The sequence below is a fragment of the Numida meleagris genome, chromosome 1, assembly GCF_002078875.1.
Source record: "Numida meleagris isolate 19003 breed g44 Domestic line chromosome 1, NumMel1.0, whole genome shotgun sequence".
NCBI classification, from domain to species: Eukaryota; Metazoa; Chordata; class Aves; order Galliformes; family Numididae; genus Numida; species Numida meleagris.
This window is the reverse complement of record NC_034409.1, coordinates 36,757,924-36,769,960: the sequence shown is the minus strand read 5'-3', so window position 1 is coordinate 36,769,960 and position 12,037 is coordinate 36,757,924. Positions and strand designations below refer to the sequence as shown.

Below are 12,037 nucleotides of genomic sequence, written 5' to 3'. Positions count from 1 at the left end.
ACGCTTCTTGTATGTGATGCTGCTACTGCCCCTCTGCTGTGTATTGCATGAGCTTTGCCAGACAAATTACCAGCTCTGTGTGACATATGGCACTGGAGAGAAAATGAAGATGTATGTAGGAGAATTTGCTGTCCTGCATATGCCAGCAGCCAGTGCAGCAGCCCCTCATGTCCCGTGTGACCCACGGAGGTTGGAAGTCTGCCAGGCAACCCGTGGACCTTCACTATGTGGCTTGGTGCATGCCCATGTCACACAGTCTGAGCTGAGATGGCAGCCGTGAGCAGTTGTCACTGAGATATAGACAGTATCTGCAGGGAGCAGAACCTGTTTTCTGTAGAAGATTCAGTCTGTGTTGGAATGAAACACTGTTTTTCAATATTTTTTTGCTCCCCAGGGAATATAGTCAGAGCATACAACCTGTAAGTTATACTTGGCCAAGAATTTTGGACATCTGGAGATGTTAAATATTAGAATAACTTGGGAAGGATTAACTGAGGATGCACACAGTGTTGTAAGGTGTTAAGCCCTGATTAAACGCTCTTTACTGTGTAGTCACATTTTATTACAACTCACATACGTTTGGAACACTGGTAGAAAAGAAAGCACATCATCTATTTACAATCACTACACATTTACATTATATTATTTACAGATAATGGATTTAGTAATATATTTGAGCAAGAAAATATAGCAAATATCAATATGAAACTGTACAGGGCTTAATCTCATGTCCTATAGTGGAGTTGCATTTCACTGTAATAATAAATACAGTTCTATATTTACAAATTTTACTTTAAAATCTATTAAATGAATTTTAACAATTTCAAGTTTAAAATATTTGATCAAAATATTTCAAACATGCTTATAAAAATAAGACACAGAGCCTTTAGGACTTCCTGCAAGCTAAAAAAGTTTTGATAAAAGAAGCTTTCTTTAACTAGTCTTTAGAATTATAACATTATTTTGATTCTCAAATCACTTTACAAACTTCTTAAATATAGCGAGCTGAAAGGAATTTCACTGACATTAAGCAGTGCAGCACAAACGGACCCCAGTTAAATTAAAGCTAAGTAAACATGGTAATAGGTATTGTGCAATGGTCGACTGATCCTCTGTTTAATTCAAAGTGGTTTCAGGCATCGTTCCCCAGCTGTATGCTGTACTGCTTCAAAACCCACAAGAGATAACAGATTGAGATAAGTACTCAGCTGACATTATCATACATAATTTAAACATTGGTTCATTTTTTTTTTCCTGAAGAATGAACATGTCAGCCAAAGTCAACTGATGCCATCTGTAACTGCAAAACTGAAACTATGCCAGTGTGAGTGGACAAGAAAACCATGGCATATCCATTGTTGGCAATAGAGTCTTCATTGTGAAAATCCATCCTGTGAGTTCCAGAAAGTTACATATACAGTACCAGATGAACAACAGTGACCGTCTGTAACTGATTACCTTAATTACTGGGCTAGCCTAACTGTGGTAATGTTCAAAAATTAGTCTCATTCACCTAGAAGCTGAGTGGCCATTAACTGCGAAGTGATTACTGGGCTATTAAAGGTTACTCCTCAGGGAGCTATTTTTAACAAAACTGTGCACTTCCGTGTCATAAATGATCAGCTCACTTGAGCAAAACATGCCAGCTCTAAGAAAATATGATTGGAAGGTCCTCTGATGGCTTGGCCAAGGTCAAAGACTGCTTGTCTTCTGGGGAAAGGAAGGGAGCTCTGTACACTTGGAAAAGATCTGAAGTCTTCTCACCTAATTGCATGATGTGTAAATGTACACGCCATGATTCAGAAAAGTATTAACAGATTTCAATCGAGAGAGGTACTCTATTTTAATCTAAGCTAACCAACTCCTAAACTAATGCCACCAGGCATCCCTGAATTCCAATAGCTGCTCCAATACCTTTTTTGGCAATATTTCCAATCTGAACATACTTGGTGACAGAGAGTTCATTCCAAGCCATGGCAAATGTTCTCCTTGGTAGTGACCGTTACTGTCACCAATTCACACCTTTATTTTTATGCTGTATATACATACCTAGCATCTACCTCCATGGGATCTTACCAGATTCTTCTCCTCTTGACTTAGTCCTCTGCTCTCAAACTTCTGTTTCCCAGAAGTAGCTACTTATAAACTCTATTTGACAAGCTTTTAAAAATATATTTATGACACTCAAATTGTTTAATTTCCCAATGTTCTTAACAGCATGTGAATACAAGAATTGTCTGAAATATTCCCATAGTGCTTGCACCAGTGCTAAGAACACCGATCATAAAACCTCTTCACTCCTTGTATTCCCATATCTATCATTAGCCAAAAAGACACTGTGACCTCTACATCTTCAGCTTACTAATGACCTTGGGAGGCTTTTTAGAAACATTGTTTCAGGGGGTGGGTTGTTGGAGTTAGGGCAGTATGGTTAGGTTGAGGTTGGACTTGATGATCTTGAAGGTCTTTTCCAACCGGAGCGATTCTATGATTCTATGCCCAGAGCAGGACTACCATTTTTGTTCCTAGACAAATGACCTTACATCAGTGTTTCTGTGTGAGTGCCATTTGTGTCATTTATTTGAACTCAGCACACCAGTCTGCCTGTATTCATGATCTTCTATGTAGTATTTCCCACCCTCAAATTCTATGAGTCTCTCACCTGTCAATTTTATCAACAGTAACTCTACTGGCCTGCTGGTAATTCATGACCAGATTGTGCAGAACCTTAGGAAAAAAATATTTACGTAGCAATGGCTTGCCATTTATGATTCCATTTTAAGTGCTTAGCAGGATTCTGTTTAACTGCTTTTATACTATATATTAATTTTGTAGATTTTGCTGGCAATTAAAATATTTTGTCATGTCAGAAAAGTTCTAAAAAACCAAGCCCAGCAGCAGGTAAATTATTAAATGAACTTTATCTGTTGAACACGGAGCTTCATTGAAGTATATTCTGCAAAAACCTTTAGGATTTCCAACAGGACTACTCTTCCACTTAGAGACGTTGCTGAATGAGGGCCATATGAAGATGCTTATAAAAACAGTCTTGGCACTGAAAAATCTATTATTAAGACCAAACGATATTGAGCAGGAAAAAATAAGAAAAAAACAACCTCTGAAACAAACTGCCACCTGATGTGTTGAAGAAAAAGCTTACCAATTTAGCACAGTACTTTTGCTCTTGACCAATGGCCTTTTCTGAGTAGTGCTACTTTAAAAGGGAACCGCCAATACAACTGCAGAAACTGCAGCAGCTTTCAGTTTTTCTCTTCATTCCAACATCTCCAAAACTGGCTGAGGAGGCTAAAGTACTGGATTTTCAGCCTGCTGCAAGTTTTGTCATCATCTGTTTTGTGATGCATGTAACAGTAATTCAGAGGCAATCTCTAGCTTGAATACACACACCCATACTTACTTTCGGGCTTAAAAATTTTTGTAAACATACTTATTTTCTGCACTGCCACTGAAACTAGCGACATGGAACAAATGCTACGGATGAAATATTGCAGCTTTCTGTCATTTGATAAGATGATGGCATGAGTGAATTGCTGGTGGGCATGTCGTATGATATGCTAGCACTTGTGAAGGTTACCAGCGCTTGTGTTGAGTCACAAGATTGTTTTTCTATGTCTTCTGAATTCACAGAGATCAGACTAGCATGTTTTGATCTCCTCCATAACAAAGTTTGCTTTCGCAAACTTCCCAAGTCCTCCTTGAAGTGTGGATTGAACAATATATAAAGGAGTGGGTTTAGACATGCAGGCAGTGGGACAATCACCAGCAGTATGGACTTTATCACTTCTGGGCTGATAAAGGTAAGATTTAGTAAGGAGGAAAAAGATAAGAAGGCCACAGGGCAATAAAGAATGCAATTAGTAAAAAGCAGCAAGGCTATATGTTTGACCATAGAGCAATCCCAAATGTTGTCTAGTTCTCCCTTTTCTAAACTGCAGTAGAGCTTTGTATAAGCAATAGTCATTACCAGGAAACAAAGTGAGTTCAGCAATACTAGCGCTACCATGTAGCCCATAGCAGTGGGTTCTCCAAAAGGTAATGGCAAACAAAGTGGAGAAACCCCATACTCACTCCCAGTGAGGAGAGGTATCACTGCAATGACTAGTGCCAACATAAAGCAAAAGAAAATGGCAATTTTTACACTAGCGATAGAGGATTTTGTTTCAAACTTTGTAGCATGCTTTATAGAGAATGCACGTTCAAGCGCAGCTAGGGTAAGGAGGAAAATGGAAGCTTCTGAAGCAAAAATGGAGAGAAGACCAGTCATTTGGCAACCAATTCCACTTTCCCACTGTGCTCCGTACTGAGCAAAGCTACCAAAAGTTGATGCATCCACACTAGCCAGTACTCCACTGGAAAGACCCATCAAGGCATTTACAATACCTATTAGACCAATCAAAAGCTTTATGGAGGACATATACAATGGGGATCTGAAAACTGTAGCAGTCACCAGTACATTGCAAATGAAGGTCAAACCCACAATGGTCCAGACTCCAATTCTGATGAGCCAGCTACCAAACAGATGGTCACATGGTTTGAAGGGACCTGAAAAGACAGGGAAAAAAATGAGAAAGGAAAACTCACGTAAAATAAAATTTAATGTTTCACTTTGTTCTCAGCATAGCCAAGCAGTGAATTTTACTCCAGAAGGAGATCTGATTGTTTTATCTTTCTTCTGAATAATTAGAGATCTCAATAGCACACTGCTTATATGCGTGCTGCATGAGTCTTTGTCCCTCAACCTGAATATTCTAGGGTTTTTTCTTTTTTTTTTTATTGTTTGTTTTTTTTAATCTACTAGTACAAGTACAGTGTGATTGCCATGACAAATTCCTCAAGAAAGAAAAGGACAGCTGTACCCTCCTTCTCCATCAACTATGGGCTCATATATGTGCAGAACACCATGTGGGGAAACAGGAAGCTTACCAGAAAAATCCTGAAGGCTTGTCTCTTGCATTAGCAAATGGATATATATTTTACAGTCGTTACACTAGTAGCTGGAGGCCAAACTTCCCTCTGAAACTACTGACTACATTTCTTACTTACTGAATGGAATGTCTAGTTTGCAGTTTCAACAAATGCTGTGATGTGAAGCTGAAAAAGATCTCTCTCGCTAAACCAGAACAAGTTGCTGATGAGTCCAGGTGAAGTTTGATTTAATGGATATGGACAGATACACTTTCGTTGCCTAACAGTGTGTTGTTACACAGTTCAAGACCCCTTTGCAGTGTTTTTTCAGAGGAGTGCTTTGCTCTTCATTTTCTCATCCTCGCTGATTCTATGAGGTGACTCAAATGGCTTTGACCTTTGAAAGCTAAAGGCCAAACCTACTTTTTGACAACCAATGCGAGAGGAAGAAAACTTTAATACATGAAGCACTGGGAAGAATAGGAGATCTCTTTTTGAACAACTAAATTCTGAATAAATTCAGGATGAATTTTGTAATCCTTTTTGCCAAGAATCTGGAATGGATCCTTAGAGGCAAGTTGCTGAGACAGAGAAATGTGGGTGCCATCTTTAAGTCTGTCATCATCTCCAGCATTCTCATTGAAGTAATAGATACTAAATATCCCATCTTTGAAAGACAAATGCACTGTAATCTACTAGTTTGGATTGAGATCCAATGAGATCTGAGAGGATTCAATTTAGATTCCGATGATAAATCTGACCTTTTAGAGGAGATCAAGGTTCTTGAAGAATTTTAATGATGGAAGATTTGACATGTTTGGCTGCAAACAGATTTCCTGGGACCACTCCACTTGAGAAATATCCCCAGAATGGAATCCCTAAATCTTTGACTTACAAGTCAGAAGTACTCTTCTGCATAAGTTGACTATCAAGTTATACCGCAGGCAAGGAAAGAACACTGCAGAAAGTGAAAAGTATTGTTTGGTAGACTGTTTAACATAGCAGTTCCAGAATGACACATTCTTGAGATGTGAAGATAAAACATAGAATAGCTTAGGTTGGAAGGGACATTAAAGATCACCTAGTTTCAATCGCTTCTGCCACTCACTAGACCAGGTGATTGAAGCTGAATGCATGAAAAACATTATCTTGGTACTACTCAGATATGCTCCCTCAAAGCAAGTCCTCCACCTTCTCCATGAAGACACAACCCCTACTGCTGAGATGTACTCCATACAACTACAGCTGTTGCCATCGAGTAGGCAGAAGCATTGTGTCAGTTTACAGGTGTTTCTAAGATGCCATCTGAAAGATTAGCATAGAAGCTAAATTTTCTCTTGGTTCTGGTGACTACTTCTCATGAAGACAATTATGTTTTTGTGAACTCAACAACAAAGGAGGCCATAGAAAAATAAGAGAATCTTTGCTTGGAGTAAGTCTTGGAGTACTAGTTGATTTTTGTTCATGCTTCACAATGAAAAAACAACGAAGGAGAATGTTTGCTGAACAGGATGCTAAAACTAGAAGTTATATTCCAAATTCTTTCTTCATCTTCAGGTAAAATTTAAGTGTAACAGGTGGCTTGTAGCTTTGCAATTTAATCACTTCTTATTTTTTAAACCTTAACACCTTTCCTTCACACTGCGAAGCCAAGGATGTACTTCTCTCTGAAGAAAATTACAGTGCTGGCTGTTCCTTGTGATGGACTGCATGTATTATTTCAATATCGTAGAGTTTGATATGTCCTAGACATTAAGCTGTGTGTTGTTCAAGAAGTTCAAGTGTAGAATAACTCAGCGAAGAATTACTTCAGCTTTGCAAAGGAAGGAGCAAGCAAAGATTCTGTTCTACTATTATCTGTTTCTTGGCAGAAGAGAACCTTTACTTTCTTGTCCCCTTGATAAGGGGATGAATTCCTCTGAAAAGGGAACTGGAGTGAGGATCTGCCAGAGGACTGTGTGAAATTTCTGGTGCGTTCATAGATAAATTCAGTATCCACAGAGTTTTCTGGACTTCAGTGCAGAATTTTATATTATTATACAACGTATTATTGCAAGTATATTGTTCCTGTCCTAGTTTCAGATTCAGAGTTTGTTACTGCATTTGAAATATCCAGTAATATTACTCTTAGATTCCCATCTGTTAGCAGTTTTATACCTGGAGAAGGTGAACATTGCACTGAATGATGAGCTTTCAAATCTTCTTCAAAGTCGAGAAGAAAATCTTCAAAGTCACGCTCATCTGTGGGGCAGAAAACACTCACATTTGATACTGCATTTTTCAGGAAAATTTCTTTTTGTACAAGCTGCAAAAAGTCCTCGGTACTTAAGGCCTATTCTCATCTCTCTGCCTGCCAAACTGTAAGCAGAAGCAGATGTATGCTTTCTTGGTTCTAAATCACTGTACTCGGGATTATTTAAAAAGTTGGCATTGTCATTTCGCTGAAAATAATCACTTTCAGAAAGGTGCTTTCTCCATTACCTTACTTGTGGTGTGACAACTGCGTAAGAAGGAGTTTAAAATATGAATTCCACTGTTGTGCCCCACTATTAAGATTTAACCTGGGCTCTTTTGTGTTTCTTTGTGTGCCATTGATCTACCACGTATTCTTGGCTCTGTTCTTGCTGGAACTAGCCCCAAACTCTGAGACCTACTAGTCTTCAGGAGTGAAGATTGCAATGAAAACAGCAGGTTGGTATAACATGTATGTATGCACTTACATAACAGGTCAAATTACAGAACTTCTGCTGAAGGGGGAGAAAAATATAGTAAATTTCTGTTCTGGAGAGCAGATGCACTCTTGGTACCCAGGAAGCGCCAGGTAAAAAACCCAGCAGCTATACCTAAGTAGCCATGCAAGCTCTGTGACATCCTGAAGCATGGGTACAGCAGGAGAGTGAAGGCAGTGCTGCTACTTCCAAGGCTGGCAAGAAACTAAGTCCTTGCTGCTCTACTATTTTATGGAGTTACATACCAGCACCTTGTCCCTCAGATAAAGGGAAGATTTCACTTCCCACATTATTACTTGGACAGAAAGATGAGCCAGTGAGATTTTTGAAAGGCAGACCTGACAAAATGAGTTCGCTAAGCATAGGAATGCTTCAATAACATATTGCCAGGCAAGAGAGGGAGAGGCTGCCTCTGTGACTGTGAAAGAGTATTCAATAAGATCAACATCACAGGCTGCTCACTTGAAAAATCACAACCTTCAGGGATACATAAAAATGAAAGGCGACAATTACCTTGAATTTGTAACAATCCAATATCCTTCCTGTGAAAATCATCAGTGCTGCTATTCTCATCTTTGTTCCATTGGCTGGAGATTTTGTAGTGGCTTTCACAAGCTCCAAAGGCACAGCACTGATAAGCATATGGCATTTCCATGACCCTGTAGAAGAATATTGAAATGTACCATGATACTGACATAGAGCACCAGCTACTTGATTGTACTGCTCTCTAATGCTAGCACAAATGAACTCAGTTAAATAGCCATGATTGAAAGTAAAAATATTTATGGGTAAAAATCAATCATGATGATACAAAATGAGGAGTCACAGACAGAATTCCCCACCAAAAACACAGATGATTTCTAGGGTAATTGTAGTAAAGGCCCAGTGAAGTTTTCTTAGATATTTTCATGGGAGATATGGAAGTAGAAGACATGACTTGCTGTTGAGCGAATGTTAGTCTTAGAGTTCCATTTCTATTTTGTCTTTTAATATTACAGTGTAACTCAGTAGTTTCTCCGTGTTACTTTCTTATTGGTTTCTTTTACAAAACCAAAAGATCACAACTGTGTCTAACCTGCCTAACAGGCAAAACAAAAGTATAATTTCCCAAATGGAATTTCTCCAATTTTGGGAAATAAGATCTATTTCTGGATTCAAACTTCATCTATCTCTTTCCACATCAAACTCTTTTCACAGTAAAATGGCAATAAGGTGATTGCCTTTCGTACATAGACCAAGAAAGCAGTGTTCTAAACTGAAAGAAGAATGAATCACAAATGCAGCATATGTGAAAACATATGTCACTGTAGAAAAGGTTTTTCATTTATTAATTGTCACAGGAATGAGCATGGACATTAAAGGATACTGGATGGTCATTTCTAACTCTTTTAGTAAAACTGGTATTCCTAACACAAAACTGAGTACTGGTGAGTGAGTTTCAAAGACTTTGGGGTTTTCTATTGCCAGAAAATTACTGATTTCCTGTATGTTTTGAATTCCATTTCTTTGTGGATGTGCAAATTCTGGCATAGTACAGAAGAACTACATATATACAACTTCTACAGACTATTTCTTCTATTCCTTAGATATAGTTTATGCACTGGAAGTAGAGACATTTAATTTGCAATTCACCAATAATAACATAGTGACACCCAACAATTCGCCTTAATTTCAACAGACAATAAACCAAAAACATCAAAGACGTGACTAGATGTTATTCTGACTTAAATTAGAAAGAATAAAATAGAATTGTATCCTACTATCAGATTACTTTCAACAAATTAGTCGTATAAATTAACATAATGAACATTCTGAGCAACATTTAATGCCCTGAAAAGCCTACTAGAGAATCAGTCTGTGAATCAGGCCCAATGCCAATAGGACTTAAATTGCATGCTAGGCAAAGGCTTGGTTTAGAGAGGAACAAACTGAACCCTAAGCTCTAAAGTGAAATTTAAATTAGTGCATTTGGGAGCTCTTAGACTCTATACGCTTATATTTCTGTTGGGAATTAGCAACAATAATCTTTACTCTTGTAACCAATACAAAATTACATAAGCTATTTTTTCAGTACTCCAATAAAAGTTTGAGAAAACTAAGTTCTATCATGCAAATTCATGCCAGGAGGCTTACTTAAATATTCAATTTCTAACTCATTTCTCTTCATGTGATCTTTTAAAAAATGAAGATTATCCTGATTGAACATTTCTGTAAACTTTTCCCAGAAGCTCTTCTTAAATAAACTATTACTACATCTACACATTACTAGACTGACCAACAGTCCCCTGGGCTGACAAAAAAAAAAACACATAAAAACCAACATAAAACACTTTAAACATTGAAATTTCTGCAAGGTGATCACCACAACTTGTGGTGTTAAATCTTTTGAAATCGTTAATATAGCTGTGTAAATAGCTAGTGGGTATTTTAGGTTCAAGAAACATAAGCAAATGTGTTTTAGAAGTGAATAACTCAGTTGGAAGAAACTTTCACCTAGTATAGAATCATAGAATCACAGAGTCACCAAGGTTAGAAAAGACCTACAAGATCATCCAGTCCAACCATCCACCTATCACCAATAGTTCTCACTAAATCATGTCCCTCAACACAATGTCTAAACAGTCCTTGAACACCTCCAGGGTCTGTGACTCCACCACCTCCCTGGGCAGCCTGCTCCAATGCCTCACCACTCTTTCAGAAAAGTAGTATTTCCTAACATCCAGCCTGAATCTCCCCTGGCGCAACTTGAGGCCATTCCCCCTCGTCCTATCACTAGTTACATGAGAGAAGAGGCCGACCTCCAGCTCACTACAACCTCCCTTCAGGTAGTTGTAGAGAGTGATAAGGTCTCCCCTGAGCCTCCTCTTCTCCAGACTGAACAATCCCAGCTCTCTCAGCCGCTCCTCATAAGACTTTTGATCCAGTCCCCTCACCAGCTTCACTGCCCTTTTCTAAACACATTCCAGGGCCTCAATGTCTTTCTTGTAGTGAGGGGCCCAAAACTGAACACAGTACTTGAGGTGAGGCCTCACCAGTGCTGAGTACAGAGGGACAACTACTTCCTGACTTCTGCTGGCAACACTATTTCTGATACAAGCCAGGATGCCATTGGCCTTCTTGGCCACCTGGGCACACTGCTGGCTCACGCTCAGCTGAGCATCGACCAATACTCCCAGGTCTGTTTCCTCTACACAGTCTTTCAGCTACTCTGCCCCAAGCCTGTAACGTTGCTTGGGGTTGTTGTGGCCAAAGTGCAGGGTAACTGGTCTGACTTTACTTTTAAAGGCAGGTGTAAAAAAGGCATTGAGAACCTCAGCCTTTTCACTGTCCTCAGTGGTTATGTTCCCAACAGCATCCAGTAAAGAATGGAGATTCTCTTTGGTCCTCCTCTTACTGTTAATATTTTTGTAAAAGAGTTTCTTGTTCCCTTTTACTCCAGTGGCCAAGTTGAGTTCAAGCTAGGCTTTTGCCTTTCTAATTTTCTCCCTGCACATTCTAACAACTTTTTTGTACTCTCCCCAAGTTGCCGGCCTCTTCTTCCACAGGAGATAGATTCTCTTTTTCTCCTGGAGCCTCAGGAAAAGCTCCCTGTTCATCCACGCCGGTCTCCTTCCCCACTGGCTCATCTTGCAGCTCAGGGGGACAGCCTGTTCCTGCGCCTTCAGGACTTCCTTCCTGAGGAGCAACCAGCCTTCCTGGACCCCTTTACCCTCCAAGACTGAATCCCAAGGGACCCTCCTTACTAGTGTCCTGAACAATTCAAAGTCCATCCTCTGGAAGTCCAAGGTAGCAGTTCTGCTGTCCCCTCTCTTGGCTCCACCAAGAGTTGAGAACTCTACCATTTCATGGTCGCTCTGTCCAAGACAGATGCTGATCTCCCCACCTTCCACCAGACCTTCTCTGTTTGTGAACAGCAGGTATAGCGGGGCGCCTCCCCTTGTAGGCTCTCTCACCAGCTGCAGAAGGAAGTTATCTTCCATACACTCCAGAAACCTCCTAGACTGCTTCTTCTGCGCTGTGTTGTATTCCCAGTATATATCAGGGAAGTTGAAGTCCTCCATGAGGACAAGGGCTGGCGATTGCGCAACTTTTGCCAGCTGCTCGTAGAGCACCACATCTGTCTCTTCATCCTGGTTAGGCGGTCTATAACAGACCCCCACTAGGATGTCTGCCTTGTCAGCCCTTATCCTGATCCTTACTCATAGAAATTCAACCTTATCATCCCCAGCCACAAGCTCAATAACATCAAAACGCTCTCTAACATAGAGAGCCACACCACCACGCCTCCTTCCCTGCCTATCCCTTCTGAAGAGCTTGTAGCCATCCATGGCAGCACTCCAGTCATGGGAGTGATCCCACCATGTTTCTGTAATGGCAACTAA

The 12,037-nt window shown here is 39.8% G+C and overlaps 1 protein-coding gene across 3 annotated transcripts in view; it reads right to left on the bottom strand.

The window, feature by feature from the left end:
• Positions 541-12,037, bottom strand: part of LGR5 (leucine rich repeat containing G protein-coupled receptor 5) — an 89,426-nt gene continuing 77,929 nt past the window's right edge. For all 3 annotated transcript variants that reach the window (XM_021385179.1, XM_021385178.1, XM_021385180.1), the window contains 3 exons: positions 8,169-8,314; positions 7,084-7,167; positions 541-4,563 (listed from right to left, as the gene is read on the bottom strand). In XM_021385179.1, the coding sequence (XP_021240854.1) occupies positions 3,473-4,563; positions 7,084-7,167; positions 8,169-8,314 (1,321 nt within the window). In that variant the 3' untranslated portion in view covers positions 541-3,472. The remainder of the gene's footprint in view (positions 4,564-7,083; positions 7,168-8,168; positions 8,315-12,037) is intronic.